Source organism: Tamandua tetradactyla, chromosome 6 (genome assembly GCF_023851605.1).
Source record: "Tamandua tetradactyla isolate mTamTet1 chromosome 6, mTamTet1.pri, whole genome shotgun sequence".
In the NCBI taxonomy this organism is placed as follows: domain Eukaryota; kingdom Metazoa; phylum Chordata; class Mammalia; order Pilosa; family Myrmecophagidae; genus Tamandua; species Tamandua tetradactyla.
The window spans coordinates 157,741,359-157,760,420 of record NC_135332.1 but is presented as its reverse complement, the minus strand read 5'-3'; the positions used below and the strand labels follow the sequence as shown (position 1 = coordinate 157,760,420).

Below are 19,062 nucleotides of genomic sequence, written 5' to 3'. Positions count from 1 at the left end.
GAATAAAATTCACTCTGCAATTTCATCATTTGTCAATACCAAGGAAATATAATTAATAATAATTAAAAAATACATACGCAAATACTAAGTTTCACAAATTTCTGAATCAGTACAAAGAAGTCTATGGTAAAATGTTGCGCGCATCGCTTATCACTACCTAAGAAAGATTTTACATTACATAGAAAAAAAATAAGTTTAGAGAAAATTAACATACCTCTAACAATTGTGAATGTATAATTCATATTTTAAAGATAAATATGATTTAAATCTTACCTGAAAAATGAGTTTTAAAACTACGTATCTGGGGCAGGCCACAGTGGCTCAGTTCTCGCCTGCCATTCCGGAAACTCGGGTTCGATTCCCGGTGCCTGCCATGCAAAAACAAACAAACGAACAAACAAAAAGCTACATATCCGGCCGATGATCCACCGCGGCTGTACCGGGTCACCACTCTTGGCGTGTCCTGCAGGCGGCGCTGCACCCACAGCCGCGGATACCATAGCTTCTGAAGCTATAGTGAATGATGAAGTCATCCAAGTTTTTAATGATATGAAAGTAAGGAAATCTTCTACACAAGAGGAGTTCAAAAAAAGAAAGCCGTTCTGTTCTGTTTAAGCGATGGCAAAGGACAAATAATTTTAGAGAAAGCAAAGCAGATCTTGTGGGTGACATTGGCGATACTGTAGAGGACCCCTACACAGCTTTTGTGAAGTTGCTACCTCCAAATGATGACCGATATGCTTTGTCTGATGCCACATACCAAACAAAAGAGTCTAAAAAAGAAACCCTAGTGTTTATATTCTGGGCTCCTGAAAGTGCACCTTTCAAAAGCAACATGATTTATGCTAGCTCTAAAGATGCCATTACGAAGAAATTTACAGGTATTGAGCATGAGTGGCAAGTAAATGGCTTGGATGATATTAAGGACCGCTCAACGCTGGGAGAGAAATTGGGAGGCGATATAAGTAGTTTCACTTGAAGGAAAACCATTATAAAGTGACAGATTCCAGCTGGATCTTAAGGAGCTTCCATTTCTCTATCTCAGCCAATTGGAATAGTATTAGTTTGTTTTTTCTCTCTCCCAACACTGTGAATGAAGGAGATATCATTTATTTCAGTAATTTATCAAGTGATGGCTATTAGATTGTTTAATACTGTTACTTTTATATAAAACCCAGGGAATGCCTTCCCATTCATACTTTAGCCAAAACAGTCAGTTCTATGCCTCTCTTGCAGCAAACACTACAATGAATGTAGTGTCAATGTGAATAGCTTAGAATAATGCAAAGGGTAAGCTGATTGAACACTTTCAAAGTATTATTCTCTGGTCGGATGGCAAACTTTTTTCAGTATTATTTATAATTGCACTTGATAGCAGTTCTGTGAGGCTCGGAGCATGCATACACCTCCCCTGCCTTGGCTAGCCTATTTTTGTGACATGGCAGCATGGATGTAACACTATCCATGCATTGAAAGCACCCTTTGTAATGAGTTTAAACCCCCACCCCAAAATGGAATGCCAATTAAGATGTGTTAACTGTCACCAACTTAATTCTAGTACCTCAGTGTTCATTCCTGTTACTTGCGTATTTTCCTAGAAGAAATAGTTGTTAATACCTTTTTGTTTTCCATTGAGTGTACACTATTAAATAAGTGCAGGCATTTTATGTTTATCGTGTGAATCTTGAAACATGAAAGATATTTTGAATATCAGTCATGATGGCAATTTCTGTATAAAACAGCCTTAAATGGAACATTGTTTTTGAGTTCAAACTCTTCCCACCCTCACAAAAATGGCCATGTTGCAATGACAATTGTGGCATATTAAAAAAAAAAAAAAACACCTGCATCTCAGGTAGATGTATCTAAAATATAAAATTTCTCTTTAAATTTTGAGGTTAACAGTTTGGAGAACAATAACTTTTTTCAAGTATGTGTCTACATAGACTGTTTGAATTTACTTAACTTTTAAAGGACTCTAGTAAACTAATCAAGACCTAACTTGAATGCACAGTCACATCTCCATCTATTCAAAAGGTCACACTAATGTGGGTATGTTACGTCTCCATGATAACAAATCAAGCAAAAGTTCCCACCCACAGCTAGGTGTGTCATATCTCCCTCAGAATGATCCAATCAAAGTTTCCACCCCACATTATTGAATCAGGATTTAAAGAAACGTGGTTGCCCCATGAGATTGGATCAGGAAAAAGAACATGGCTTTTCTGGGCTACACAACAGCTGCAAACTGTCACAGGCCTCTTACATAATACAGAATGCATTGTCCAAAGCACTGCATATAGAGTAGTAAGCCAAAACAAAGACAGCCCTGACCTTGTGAATCTTAGTGCACAGTGGAGAGAGATTTCTACTAAGTAATCACACAAGTAAATATCAAATTAAAAAATAAAGTCTTAGGAAGAATAGAAACTAATGGGATTCATAACTGAAAGAGATTATTTTCAAATCAATCAAGCGGTGTTTTTTGGGAGGGAGTAAAGCAAGTTACTTCAAATCCCCATAATAATATATCTATCCAACAAAAGTAATTTTAAAGACACATCTCCTACCTAATTTATTGGAATGAGTAACACAAATAAATCTCCCATTATACAACATGCCACAGCATGCTGACTATTTAAGTATATCTGCAGAAAATTAGCTTTTGCTTAGAGGGAAAAATTCTTCACATTTGTTCTTCTCTATCACCTCAGATAACTTCATGATAAAAGTATTCTAAACTTTGTCTGAAAATAAATACATGATTATTTGATATATATCTTCAAAATCTGAGATTGCATGCAGAATAAATTTTATGTATCTATGTCTCTGTAGTTCAAATATTTTAGGATTTGATTGAATTAATGTGGCAACAACAAAGGGGGGAGGCTGGACAGTATGTTCAATAGATAATAGAACACAATTTTAAAGTTTTAGTCCTAGTTTTATTGTGAATTTGACCAAGCTGTTGAATTTCTTCTAGTCTCTTGTATCATCTCTAAGGTGAGGATGAAATTGTATGTTTTACCTACCTAGAGAGATTTTTTAAGTTACAATCAGAAAATACTGCAAAAATTGGCTCTGAACCTATACATTCTGTGCAATACCAACTTAGGTGTCAGTGACTTACAATGACCACTGAGTTCTGTGGGACTTCAATTTTCAATTATAGAAAAAAATAATATTTATTTAGATACTTTTTGCAATTTATATTCTAAAACTAAAGAGGTCTATGTATTAGTTTCCTATTGCTGCTGTAATGAATCACCACAAACTTAATGACTCAAACACACATTTATTTTCTTAGAGCTCTAGAGGTCAGAAGTCCAAAACACTTGTACTGAACCAAAATGAAAATGATAGAGGGCCTGCACTCCTGGAAGCTCTAGGAAATAATCCACTCCTTCCCTTTTCCAGTTTCAAAACCTACCTGCATTTTGTGGCTTTTGTTTTGTTGCCTTCTTCCAACTTCAAAGGTGGCAAATGCATCATTCCCATCTTTCTTTCTATAGCCACGTCTCCTCTTACTCTCTTTCTCGACATTTCTGCTTCTGTCTTACAAGAAGAACTCCTGTGATTACTTTGGCTCCACCCAGATAATCCAGAGTCTCTTAGTTTCTCCTATGGCTATACCAAGTAACATGCAATGGGTTGGCTTAAACAATGAAAATTTATTGCCTCGTGATTTTAGAAAGTGGAAGGCTTCTTTCCTCCTGGGGTCAGCAGCATTTTGATGACTGTCAGACCTTGCATTTTCTTATCTTTTCCATGAAATGGCAATGTCCTCTCCTTTCTCTTTGGAGTTCCCACTGACCTCTGGCTTCCAGGTCCTTCCTCTGGCTTTCTCTTTTATAAAACCTCTGGTAATAAGATTAAGAGCCATCCAAATTCAGTTGGCCACACCTTAACTAAAATTTAGATCTTTAAAAGGTCCTATTTACAATGAATTTACACCCAAAAGAATCATCCATCCTCTAATTCCTTAATTTAAATCATATCTGCAGAGGTTTTTTTTTTTTTTTTTTTTTTTTTTTTGCCATGTAAGATATTCAGACATCCCAGGGATTAGGGGTATGTTTTGGGGGTCCATTATTTCTACCTGCAACAGCTTGGTTACAAAGCTACTAGATTTCCAATTTTTTTAGTGTGTTTGCAAAACGATTTCTCTTTTTTTCTTCTAGCAATGTCTCCTATTGATTGTGTAAAATACTCTGAACATAAAAATACTCTGAATATTTAAAAAATATTCTGATCATTTAAACATTTGTTTATATACCTTTATATCAATAATTGAAGTTGAAAAATATCTAGAAAACTATTTATTTAACAATTTACTAATTATCCCCAAACCAAGTAGTTAATCTTCTAGGTGTGTTCTCAATAGAAATATGTACCTATATTCACACACACACACACACACAAACATGTAACAAATATTCATGACAGAATTATTTATAATAGCCCTAAATGGAAAAATAAAACAAGTGCTCATTGACTAGTAGACTGGATAAAGTGAGGTACATTCATACAATGGAAATACAACATAAAAGTTAAGTCCTTATTACCACTGTAATTCTACAAACATAATGTTGAGTCAAAAAGCCATCGGCAAAAGAGTTTTACTGTCCCATTCAATCTGCACAAAGCTTTAAATTTGCGAAACTAATTTATTTTATTAGAAGTCAGGGTCACGGTTATCTTTGATGAGGACGGGAAGATTAATGAATGGGAAGGGTTATAACCTGGCCAACAGTATTTCAGACAATGTTCTGTTTCTTGGTCCATCACATGTTTAATCTATGATCATTCAGCCCTCTGTACACTTTTGATTTATGAAGTTTTCCATGTGGTAATGTTATAACTCATTGAAAATATTTATAAACAAAAAGACAAAAATTATGAGATTTGACTCTAAAAGTAAAAAAGATAAATAATTTTGGTTATAAGTGACACATCTAAAAAAATGAAGTTACCGAAAGGTTGAAAGTAAAGCGATATGCCAACCCAATTTGAATAAGTGAAAATTTGTAGGCATATTACTATCAAGGAAGATAAAATTTAAGGTGAAATCATTACTGCCCTTGAGTATGAAAGCAACGGTAGTTAAAACTGATGCATTAGCACTGCCACACACATGATGAAGGTATAAATAAATATTTATTTTATTAAATCTATGCGCCTATCATTTTAATAATCTGTGTGACAAAATTAGAAATACACAAAAGACATCGTTGTCCTCTGAAACGTGATGATTGTCGTCAGAAGAGACAACTGTTTGATTACCTAAGTGGTCAGATATACAATCTACTTTTAACAGCTTTTAACACAAGAGAAAAAAAGAAAAGATCTTTTGCTCAAAAGAATGAACTATGGTTGTTCATTCTTGGGTGTTTGAGTTTGGGAAGCTTGAAAACCTCTCCAAACACAAAATCGTTTCTGATGAGGTCAGTGGCAATACAAGTAAGTGTGATTTTTTAATAATATACAATGAAACATGTCCATATTTGGAAGATTTCTATGATTCAATGAACCAGTATTTTTCAAATGACCAATACATGATAAAAAAACATGCATAAGGGGCAGGACATGGTGGCTCAGTAGGCAGAGTTCTTGCCTGCCATTCTGGAGACCTAGATTCAATTCCCAGTGCCTGCCCATGCAAAAAAAAAAAAAAAAGAAAAAAAAATGCATAAGTATAGAAGATTGTAACAATGCAAGATGGGTTTTAATGTTCCTGCGTACAGTATGTTCAGTGTTATGCCATATTGCCAATTTTTTTTTGTACTATGAAAGACGATTAACCACTTTGATCTGCAAACTCTATTAGAACATGTTCTCTTTCTAACTACAAGTGTAAATGAAGCCAAGCTTTCTTCACACGCATCAACATATTGTAAAACATTGGTTGTAGCAACATCCCAGCTATTTTCTACTCAGCCAGACACTAAAGGGATTTGCAAAAATACTATAGAATCCATTCTTTTCACATTTTTATTTGAGAAATATATATGTATTTTTAAAAACTTTATTTGTGTAAACATGTAAGGGGCTTGTGCTGCTTGTTGTTAAATGAAATAATGACTACACATTTAAAAACTCCCCCAGGCTTAATTTCTTAATTCCCCAGGTAAATGTTGATTGATACAGACCACAATCTCAGGGACTTGAGGTAAAAAAAAAAGTTTAAGCATTTCTGCATTTATACATAAATGAAAGTTCATGGTTATTTCAGTATGGATGAATCCTATAATCATAATGTTGGGCAACACTGAGCAAGTATATACAGAAAAATAGTATAATTCCTTTTTATATAATTATTGCTTACATATTAATGAATAAAAGTAATATAACAGCAAAGACGAGAGAAGAATGTAAAAGGAAATTCAGAGAAAAATTTAAAATTATGTATCTTTATGACCTTTAGAAAAATTACATGCCACAAATGCATGTTTTTGTTTTTTTAATTTATCTTTTCAGAATGAGAAAATGGCTCAATTGTAAATTACCTTTCATATAATTCAAATTATATGTATTTATATATAACAAATCATAGTAAAAACACATAAGAAATTATGGGCAAAAAGCAAGTCTTTGTTATGTAATATGTGACATAGTTATGAGAAAATAAATTTCAACTATTTTAATATAACTTACTACAATTTTGGAATCTAATAAATCACAATCACTTTTCCTGTTAACATCTCAGTTTGAATATTTCATATTTAGAACAATTCTCTTATTCAATACTCAATTTCACCACATACTTCTCTTTCTCTCTCTCTCTCCCCACATTTATACACACATACACACACACATATACTCTCTCTTTCTCTCTCTCTATATATATCTATATATTGTATATGTATATTGTAATATGTATATATGTATATGTGTATATATATATATATATATATGTATACACACACACACATATTCTAAGCTATCAAGAGAACCATTTATTTGACTGAAATGTCTAAAGTATTCCACTGTGGAATTCTATCACATCAAATACACACTTTTATAGCTCTTCCTTATTTCCCAAAGTTTGAATTAATCAATATTTTCCTATAGAGGATATATATAATAGATATGTATATAATACACACGCACATAAATATGTACATAAGTGTATATATATAGTATATACTACATATATAGTTACAGTAATTGTTTTTGTTATGACCACAAATCCACATAGCATAAAAAATATATATAAGTACTTACACAAAGCTTGAGAACTTGATAAAATGACTTTTAATTCTCTTTCAACTTTTTTAGGTAAAATGTCTATGACTCTAACAATTCATCCCATTTATGTTTGTAGGTTAACAGGATTCCATCTGCCGCCGCCAGTGACAAGTACCAAATCTGTGTTCTCACTGCGTTTGACCAGTGATTTTGCAGTTAGTGCTCATGGGTTTAAAGTATATTATGAAGGTAAGTGAAGGTAATATAAAGAGAACCATTGCATATTTGATGAAATTAAATAAAAATTCTACAAATATGGCATTGGAGAAGAACCACTACAAAAAGAGTTACTGCTGGCCCTGTCCTCTCAAATCTTGTCTCCAGAAATTCACTTTCTCATTGACCTTTAATATATATAATGAAGTGCTAGACTCTGTGGGGTTTAATGTTTCATCTCAATGGTCTCGACACAGGAAAATCATTCCCTTAATTTCTTTTAAGAGATGAGACCATGAAATTATAGAGTTAGGGATTTTTAAAACAGGAATTAACTGTGAGAATGACAAAACTAGATCTGATCTGTGATCCAGACACAGATTCCATTTTCTTTTCCTTCTATCCCTTCTTTGTCTCTATCTACTCTGAAACTTAGAGCCAAAAAGTCCAGAAAGGGACAAGAGTTGATGCCTTTATTTCCTAAAACCAAAACTCCAGAAAGAGACAAGAGTCGAAGTCTTCATTTCCTAAAACCTACCTTTCCAGGACCACAGATCCATAATCCTGTTACATTAAATAGAAAACTGAAAAATTATTTAAACGTGTTTTCTGGTCATTTTGTACAAATGGGAATCCAAACCTAACCTGAACTGATGGGAGGCCATTTACAACTGTATGTCTGTGTGTTTCCCACTTAGTGTGGCTACTTGTGTCCCAGGCTCTACTGGGGATATTAAAAAATGTACAGAATTTGCATTTTCACCTTTATAAAATGTGAAAAATTTGGATTGCAGAAATACTACATATCCCTGAGGATTTCATATGGAGATCATGGACTTGTATTTTCTTATATATGTGATTTGAAAATAAAATTTCCACCAAATTCAGAGAATAGCACCTCCTTCAAGCATAGGGATATTATATCAGATTTCAGTTTATCTCCAAAAGACTGTATCTCCAGGATACATCACAGTAGTTCTAATGTCTTCATACGAGGTATTCAAATACAGTAGAGGGGTGGTTTCTAAAGTACATAATAATTTAAAATGATATGTTTAAAGAGCACACTAGAAAACAATCATAGAAAATAGAATTGTTACAGCAGAAAGGTTCACAGTTTGCATGTGGGAAAAGTTTTATGATAGCCATTATTTTATTCAGTACCATCTTTCTCCCTAGGAAAAACATAATGTCCTATAGTAAACCATTGAACAAAAATATTTTTGTGTTTTATATCTTAAATGATGCCTTATTGCAGCAATTTTCTACCTAATAGATTTTTGAATGGTCTGTTGTTTAGTAAGGGAGAATGAATTCCATGATTTATTTTCTTCCATTGTGATAGTAACATTCAGTATTTTTCTAAGGTGCCTTCACTATAGCTGAATATTTTTATCTTGGCAACTTAATTCATAATTTAGAAAACTATAAAATAAGGGTTCAATTTTAAGTATGATTTGGCCATATTAAAGAAGGAGTTAGTAATGCATTAATTTTCTATGAAAGGCTCTTTAATAGAAAATCTGTATTCTGCTCGTCAAAGCATAAAAATATTTCTAGGTCAATTTATTCTCCCAGTAAGTACTAAATATGCTGAAAATATAGTAACTTAGAAGATGAATTGTGATTTTGGCATGTTCTCTAGTTTGGTTATCAAATTTCATAAATTTATACTAAAAATATTTTCATGGCTCTCCATTGTTTCTCCATATATAACATTACATTTCTACCTGTTTTTCTATTTTCCCACAGCATTAAATTTAATTTTATTGGGTAAAATGGATACACATGTTTTCCTAATATTTTAAATATATGATTGGGCTGTCTTGACTTAACATCCAGGGTAGTAAGTGCCCAAGGCAGAACATCATCCACGTTGATTTGTGATTGAAATATTTTACCATGTGTATTAATTTTCTTTAGCTGCCATAACAAATGAGTGCAAATTTCACTTCTTAATACAACAAAAATATACGGCCTCACAGTTCTGTAGGTGAGAAGTCCAGGTGGCCTCTGATGGTCTCTCCATTTAGGGTCTCACAAAGCAAAACCAAATCGTTCGTGATTTGTGCTCCTTTTAGGTGGCTCTGTGAAGAACCCATGCCCCAGCTTATTGGGTTGTTGGCAGGATGTGGTTCCTTTTGGCTGTAGGACTTCAGCCCTATTTCCTTGCTGGCTGCAAGCAGGGGACTTTCCCTAGCTCTCATAGATTTCTACCTGGTCCTCTCTTGTGGACTTTACGTCTCAGAGCCTGCAACTGCACATTGAATCCTCCCTCAGTTGAAATCGCTCTGATTTCCTCTTCTTCACTTGTCTTCCTTTTTCCGTTACACTTATCTGACTGCAGGTGTAGAAATGTCTCTGCTCTTAAGGGTTCATGTGATTAGACTGGGCCCACCTGGATAATCCAGGATAATCTTAACCTTAATTTTATCTGTTAAGTCCTTTATGCCATATAATGTGACATGCTAACAGATTCAGAGATATTTTGGGTAGATGGGAACTTTATTTGGCTTGTCATTAATATAATATATGTGGTATATAACATGATTTAGAGGGAATATAGCTATAAGCAGTTATTTATTTAACCATGTTCTCTTGAGGTTAACTGGTATATGCAAAGTCCAGAAACTTGGTTTAGAATTTCAAAGCTCCCTTCAGTTAAGATCCAGGTTATCTTTTCACAGTTACCTCTAACTGCAGCTCTGGACCCTACCCATGCTGGAATAAATTTGATCTATTAATAAGAGCATCTCCTTACCTGCTGCCTTTTTTCCCAAGACTATTCTGTATGAAACTCATTTCATCTACCTCTGCATGATTATTACCTAGTTATTTTCTTCATCCTTTAAACTTTTCTAAGACTTTATCTTCATGCACTGGAATTTACAAAATAACTATTTTTAATTTTTAGGCATTTATGTGTGTTTTACACATCAGACTCATCTCGAGAATATGTTAAAATGTACAACTTTGTCATATATATATCTTGCATCAAATTCTGGGTTGGAGCCCTGGAATATGCATAGTATTAAGAGACCCAGTTATTCTTATACCTACTAAGAATGTGAGTGCTGTCTAACTAGCTTTTTCCCTGGCAGAGACTAAATCAATCCATCGTACATGGGAGTTGATAAAAAAAAAATTGTTGCATTGGCTTCCCTAATAAAGGTACTTATCCAGGTTGGAAAAGTTTCACTCCGTCTTTTTAATTATAATGAAGATAAACTGGTGTCACTTTGATGAGGAGTATGGTATAGTGACTATAAGTACAAGGAGTATCCAACTGAACAGTTTGATTCTTTTTTTAAAACTTATAGTTATTTCCTTAGACAAGTAACTGAAGGCATCTATAACTTATTTTCATCATGTGTAAAGTTGAAGTTATCTCTCCCTATTCCATGGTGTGTTGAGGGATGAGTGAAATAAAGTGAGCGCCTAGAATAAGATCTGGCACATAGTAAGCATTCACTAAATGTTAGTTATGACAATGATAATCAAAACCATGAGGCTAAGAAGCCATTTGCCTTAATGCATGAACACTTAGACTCTATGGAGAAGATTGTATGTGTGTTTACATATATTTAATTTCTATTATAGAGTCAATATTCTTTCCCCAAAAGTTTGTATTTTACCAATAAAATGATAGGATGGATTAATTTTCATGGATCAGTTTTTTTTAATAAAGTCAGTGAAGTAATTAATAATCCCAAATGATAAACCTGTCAGATTTGTTTGCATGATTCTGTATATATTTCTGCATATGATTAGTGATTTAAAGTAAATTTCCAAATATATATCTTTAAAAATCATTATTAAGTGACAATTATTGAGCTACCAGACATATACACGTTAGTCCAAGATGGTAGTGTGCTAGGATTAACATGGGGTCTTGTTCTTTAAGACAATTTCAGTTGATTGAATGACTTCTTTGTGCTGATCACAGTGCAAACATTTTACACGGATTTTTTCAATCTGGGAAATTATATGACAAATAAAATGAGCATTGTTACAACTTTTTATTTCTCTCAAGATACCATAAACTTTTCTTCAGGTGAGAATTTCATATTAAATACTTAATATCTGTTAAAAACATCAAAAATCAATCTCAGCATTTCTATATCTTTTTATTTGAAATAGTCTAAATATTTGAAATATTCTACATGAAAGCCATCTATGATTTTAAAAATCTAACTATTTATGTTCCATTTCTACATGTCCCTATAAATTTTTACTTTTTAACATTGCTTAATCTAATCACAAATTGTTGAATAAGTCTTATATCTATCATATCTTTACATTTTCTAAATATCATCCGTGTGACCTTTAATAATTCCTATATATTATCTATTTCTCTTAGTATTTTGTCATCAACTTACACAATCTAAAAAATGCCTTAGTTCAGAAAAAATGTAATTGTTAATGTTTATATGCAAAAATAGTACCTGTACCTGACATTTCAACCCCTAAATAAGAAATATTAATCTACATAAACTTAAAATATAATATTCCAGTGACATTCCATAAGAATCAGAAAACCATACAAATGAGACCAATTCAGTCAAGGTAGGCTATTTTTAATACTGAGTGATAATATTAAAATTATTTTGCTTTTTATTAAGCTCATATTTAAAATCAAAACAAAAATATATTCAAAATGTCTGGAATTAAGCAAAGGAAACTAACTTAAAGTGTTGAAGTAGCTAATTTAAAAATGTTTTAAAATTTACAAGTAGAATGAGAAAATTCTAGTTTTATGATCAACTAGTCAAATTTGCTGATTGAAAGATATCCTTTAAACAGAAAGTTTTAGATATTAATTGCATAGATCCTGAAAAAATATTTGAACTGTTACTTTTTAAAAAACATTTACAGTAATCAAAGAAGCTCCACTTTATCCAAATATGCTATAAAACACAATTATTTTATCAGCTATTTACTTATTAATATTTCCAGTAATCTTGGATTACAGGATCAATTGTAGAGAATTAATTTAAAGGATTACAGAGTTAATAAAAATAATAAATTTCATGAAATAGCTATTGTGCTAATTTCCTTTAAAGCAGTTATTCAGTCCTATTGTTTTATCCATAGTCTTACAATTCTCTGGATAAAACTTCACTATAAAACATATACCTGTATTTGTATTTGGATCAAATCATATCCAAAGAAATGGGTGACCACTTGATGATGAAAATTCTATAAAAAAATCTATATTTTCCAGTTACCTTACTCTGGGGTATTTGAAACAGATTATTATAGAGTAAATAATAGGTTTGTCAGTATTAATCTTTAAAACACACATCACCTTTGAAAGGAACAATTTATTAATCACTTGGTGTTAAATTTTGATACAGATCCAGCATCTTTCTTTTTTTAAAAAATGATTTATTTAATTTCTATGGATAGTAGAAATTAAATCCCCATTAATATCTTGCTGCATACACATTTGTTTTCCTTATTATTGTCTACAACTTCAAGTTTTTTAAACAGAACTTTGGTGTTATATATATTTTTAATATTTATAAATACAAATGAACGTTTTTTAAAGTTCTGTGAAATACATTTGGGAAACACTAATTTATATTAAGTGGTCACATAGCCAGCCATTTCTCATAATTTGATCAAGATACAACTGGTGGGATAGGTGTTTTATGGAGCACACTATGGGGAAATGCTGCAGTGTTTTTTCCAGAATCTGTCAAATGGAATTCAATATATTATCTTGTTTCTGATGAAAGTAATTTTTCTAACATGAAATCCTTTTATATTTTATTTTTAAAGATCCATAGTCACTCTTTACAGGGAAAGAGAATATGGTTACCAAGGAATATCTTACCATTTAAGGAATCTTTTTGATGTACAAATAAAGTAATATCCAAGGATACAGTCGATGACTTGAATAACGGTTAACTTAATGTTAGTTAATGTTAATTAATTTTTTCAGCATATGTCATTCAATACAATCACCATGAAACAAGAGGGAGAAACAAGAGGGAGATATTGTTGCCTAAGGATTGTTGATGTGTATGACTAAGTAATTAAGACATTATAGGGATACAGTGTTTACCTTTAGCAAATATGCTGTTAGTAAAACATTTTCGTGTTTTAATTCAGTAATATTTGAAATTGGGTAATATTGCAAGCAGGTAATGTTCATTGAATGATTTATTTGTACTGGTCGCAGCGTTAAACATTTTAAAAAGATTTTTCTCAGTTTAAAAAATTTATGAAATTGTAGTAAGCAGGAATTTAATTACACACTGATTTTAGTGTAAAAGTGTATCTAAATGCTCCACTGAGGTAGACTACATATCTTGGAGACTAATTTGATGTCAAGATACAAACTTCATCACCATTTATACTTAAATGAGCATGCTCAAAATCAATATTAGTGCAAAAATGTATTAAAATTAATATTAGTACAAAAATGTATTGTTAAAATAATTGCTAATAATTCTGTGTATTAAAACAAATGAAACCTAAAAGCTGAAATATGTTCTCACATGTATTATTTGTGACCTATAAAGTCCTTGTTCAATATTCTATCATCATAAATGAATAGAATAATATAAATATTCTATTTGTTCTTTTAAAATACAAAACTATTTATTTCTTTTTTCAACCTTGTTCTCTCTCACATGTGGATTAAAAATTTATCTTTGAGAACATCAAATGACTTCTGTATTTATTAATTTTAATGTTTATGTTCAAATCCTGTGCTTTAAAAAAATTAAACTGTAGTACCATAAAATTAAATACTCAGCTTATAATTTCAAATGAAATCATTTATACTTCTGGCAAAACAACTGAACTGCAGCAAGAGAAATTTGGGTTACAAAACTATATATGTTAAATAGTTTGCTAGTAATAAAGGCCAGTTAGATTCACAAAAACAGTTAATGGATCTTAATCCTTAAATACTTTTAAGATTAAATAAGAGACATCATATTTCAAAAGTACCACAAGAAATATCATAAATGTAAGAACATTACCATTTGCTTCTTTGATTGCCTTCAGATGTTTTGCCTCTAGGGTTCCATAGAGTCACCCCAGTTAGGAATTAAACATCCAAAACTTGAGACCCTCTAGCTAAAGCATGAATATTTTTAAACATTAGTAATTGCTTAAAATTACAATCCACACAATGATACAAATCCTTAAATACTGTCTTCAGAATAGAATGAAAAGTGAATATATCTGGGGATAAACAAGAATTTATTAACTTTCAATAAATTTAACATCTATTTCCCAGGAAGAAATAAATCACTTTTACTGTGTAGTCAGATTAAATCTTCAGCAGTATTAGCAGTACCATGAATGCTTTAAGACATTAAACAGTAGTTTTCAACATTTGCTACATTTTAGGAAGATTTCACAACCTCTGAGTTACACAGTCTCTATGAACATCTAGCTCTCCAGCCTTCTTTCCAGCCACTACTTCAATTTATGACAGTCAAATGAATATGTAAAACATTTTTAGCTATACCATTCTGCTTAAACTACTCTATTCTACCTTAGTTTGTCTACTCTGGTCAGGATGCTCTGTATATCCTTCTTTGACTGGCCCATGTAGATTCTTCTTCTTCCAGATTTTGTGCAAGCCTTGGTCAAATGTATGGACTCTGAGTTGAGCTAAGTGTTCAAGGCCCATTCCCTGTGTGCTCAGATATGTTCCTACCTTGTCACACTACTATATTCTACCATTTCATATTTTTATCTTAATACTAACATGTGAGAAGCTTGAGGGTTTAGAACATGTTTTGCTCATTTTGTATCCTTGGCCTTTTCAGTGTTCTCCTGGCATAAAACAGGCACTTAATAAATGCTTGTTAAACTCAACTGATATAATGGCTATCTAAACAATTTAATTACTAATGAGGAAAGATTAATACATCTCCAAGTTTCAAAGAATTAAAACTTCAGTGTATGCATTAAAAGGTAGGCATTGACTATGTTTAACCACTTAGAACTTGTGGTACATTTACTTTAAAGAATAAGGTTTAGGAATTTTTCAGGGGATTTTATTTAAGAAGCTTGTAAATGATGCATAAAATTATTTATACTAAAAGTGTTCCTTGTTTAAGAATCTTTGAGTAAATGGTTTCTTTATAAAGGATTTTTAAAATAAAAGAAAAAGTTCATGTGGCATAAAAAGAAAAACAAGATGAAACCAAAAGTCATTGAATTCGACACCAGCTCTGAATCACTGACTTCTTGTGTACCTCTGAGTCATTTCAGGAATTTAATCATCCGCAAATGAAAGTATTTGATCTGGTATATACGAAGGCATCACACACAGTGCCTGATTTCACATTCAGCTCTAAATTATCCGTATGTCAGAAGTATATCGATTCATTTGCCAACAATGTGGAACCCTAATTCCTGGGGTAGCTGTTAAATTATTTTTTACATTTCATCTGGAAAAGATGGGAAGGCATTAAAGGTTTTATTTTATTCTCCAGGAATAGAATTATTAAACTTAATATTTGGTTCCATTTCACATTGAACTTTCTTGATTTATATAGGTTGGCATTGTGTCTTGTCTGTCAGTAGCTAAAATTAATCCTTTTTATATGAATGCTAGAATGTAGTTTAATAGAAACTGATTAATTTGAGATTTAAATTGTATGTCAAAGATATTTTGTTGATTTACATATATTCAATTGTCCTACATAGTGATATATTGCTATGATTGATAGAGCACAACTAGTGGTTAAAAGAAAAATACACTGTGGGATGGTGAATAAATTTGGAAATTTATTTCCCCTTACCAAAATGTAGTATGTTAGAATAAAAAAAAATGTTCTTTGTGTCATATGATTCTAAATATTGTGACATATCATAGAAAATCAAATTTGAGATAGTTTCTTCCTTATAAAAATGATTATTCTCTTTAATAGACACCATTCCCTATCACATAAAATAACCATAATATACACAATTAGAATATTTCAATAGTAATAGTAATTGATGCCTCAATCATTTTGATTTAATGGGTGTGTATAGTCTGTTGGATCAAAATATTTTTTTTTTGCATGTAGAAACAATTATGTGATCAAATCACATTTTTGGCAACTAATACAAAATCTTAAGCCTTAAGATTGATTCTAAGTCATTAATTCAATAGCAAGTAGGTCAACATAATTTCTGGAATTCATTCAATAGTATAATATATAACATAATAATATAATTAAAAATTATATTTTCCAATGCAGTATGATGCACTGTATTATCTAGAATATTCTAAGTTTTTTGCATACCCTTTTTTTTTTTTTTTTTTTTTTTTTAAAGGAAAGACAGAGAGAAGGAAGGAAGGATAGAAGGAAGGAAGGAAGGAAGAAAGGGAAACATCTTTAAACATTTTCTTGTTTTATTGTATTCTGTTTCTCCGTTTTTTGTTACATGGGCTGGGGCCGGGAATCGAACCGAGGTCCTCCGGCATAGCAGGCAAGCACTTTGCCCGCTGAGCCACCGCGGCCCGCCTTTGCATACCCTTTTGAACACATTTTTAAAATGTGAGCTTGTGACATTAACAAATGTGAGATGTTACCATTAAAACCTCAATTACTGGAAAGTAAAGAAGAGAAAAGAAAATCTAAAAATCGTGTTCTTCATTTAGTCATTGGTGGGAGAGCATGACTTTATTTCTTACTAAGTTACAATGACGAATGAAAGCGGATAGGAAATAGATTTCAGAAAATCAAAAAGGAATTCAAAGAGCTAATTTGAAAAAATATAATCTAATAATCTATTTTGAATGATATGATGAGTCTTCATGATCAGAAAATGGGAATTGATACCAAGGCACTGTTTGGATAATATAATATTATTCTACATAACTAAATGTCCATTAGTTAGTGCTCTTTTCATGTGATGAGTTTATTAATGATGGCATTTCCAAATATATAATTAAAATTATTTGACAATCATTTTAGCAGTTTTCTTTTATATTCATTTCCATTTATAATAATGACTTTGATTACCAATGACCTTTGAAGGCAGTTGTCAGTACTATTGTTTCTCCACCATGCTTCCAGTTGAAGACCAGAAGGAGAAGGAGAGGATCATACAAGGTGTATGGCAGAGAGCAGGAGCAGTGGAAGTCATCGTCAATGACTTGTTTAAGTGCAAATTCAAATGGGGTATAAAATACAAGAAGGAAAACAGAACACAGAAGTTTAGAAGAGGAGCATTACAGTTAATCAACATAAATGGATGTTGATTTTTTTCTGCCTAAAAAGGTGTATATAATCAAAGAATTCTTTACATTTTCTCTCATGCTGTCTTAAGTTGGTATCTTTTAGGTCACAAAATAGAGTATCTTTATATTCCCTTGGTGTAGGTGATATAAATTCAAGTACAATCACATATTTGTATTTCAGGTTGGTTTTCCCCCCAATATTATTGTATTTTAATATGAATGCATTTTTAATGGCATTATTTTCTTCTTAAAGAGGAATATTAGGTAATGGAAAGATCCCAAAATCTGAACATGTTGTCCCAAGACCTAATGTTTAAAGCTGGCCTTACCAGCCAGAAGCTGTAAGGGCATTCATGGGAGTTATATGTCCACATTAAAAGCAAACAAAATAAATTTACCAAGGCAAACACTTTTATGAATATAAAATATGTGTGTATGTGTATTTTGTTAAACTGATAAAAATTTTTGGAATAGGAAGTCATTTTTAGCTGCTTCTTTGTATTTATTTTGTAAATTTCCACAAAAAGTATTAATAGATTCAGTGTTCAAAAACAATAAATATTTACATATATCAAGTAACAGTTCCCCTTACAAAATGATATTTAAATAGGTAATTGTTCGTTACATATTTGAAAAAAATATTGTATAGATTTGAGAGATAGTATTATTATTGACACAAATAAGATGCCCCCTACTTACAAGCATGTTACAAATTTAACTTTAACAAAGGATATGAATAGTGTTATCATACTGTTATATACAAATAATAATTAATAGAGTAACAACTTCAAAGAAATTTTATGATAAAAACAATGTAAGAAATTTTTCGAAGTCTCTAATTTATTATATAAGCAATCATTATTACAGGTGAAGTTTTGTTACTGTAAAAAATATATAATTTATAAAAACTGAAATAATATTTCTTTGCAATTATATATAAAATATGTGGGTTTAGTTACTGTATAGTTTGTTAAATAGATAATGTTAAATAGATGGGATTGAATAAGCAATTTTCAATTAATATATTCTAAATAATAACCCCAGAGGATAAAACAATTAAATAGAGAAGGATGAAGGGAGTTGAAGCTTTGTGTATAATATAGAAAATTTGTGGATACACTAATGGTTTTAGAAATTTATAAAACTGACTCTTGTTTACATGCAATTTTATTCAATGTATTTCCTCTTTAACATACTTAACATGTTTTATTATATAGTAATCGTATGTGTAGAAATACTTTGAATTCCTGGATTCAGGGAAATTATAGAAATGTTTTCTTGAATTTAGAAGCCACAGCTAATGTAAGATCGAGGCAACTAAAAAGGATATTTCATATTAGAGAGATTTATCATATGGAAGTTTTCACATGAGTTGATAAATGGGAAAACAAGGAATTTATCTTTCTCTCTATCCACTCAAAATTCTACCGATTGGGTGGGCCACGGTGGCTCAG

The 19,062-nt window shown here is 31.5% G+C and overlaps 1 protein-coding gene and 1 pseudogene across 1 annotated transcript in view; both read left to right on the top strand.

The window, feature by feature from the left end:
* The window catches only part of CSMD3 (CUB and Sushi multiple domains 3), a 1,056,828-nt gene that overhangs the window by 38,839 nt on the left and 998,927 nt on the right, over positions 1-19,062 (top strand). The window contains exon 3 of the mRNA XM_077163312.1: positions 7,325-7,437. Within this exon, the coding sequence (XP_077019427.1) occupies positions 7,325-7,437 (113 nt within the window). The remainder of the gene's footprint in view (positions 1-7,324; positions 7,438-19,062) is intronic.
* On the top strand, positions 317-995 carry LOC143688970 (cofilin-2 pseudogene; annotated as a pseudogene).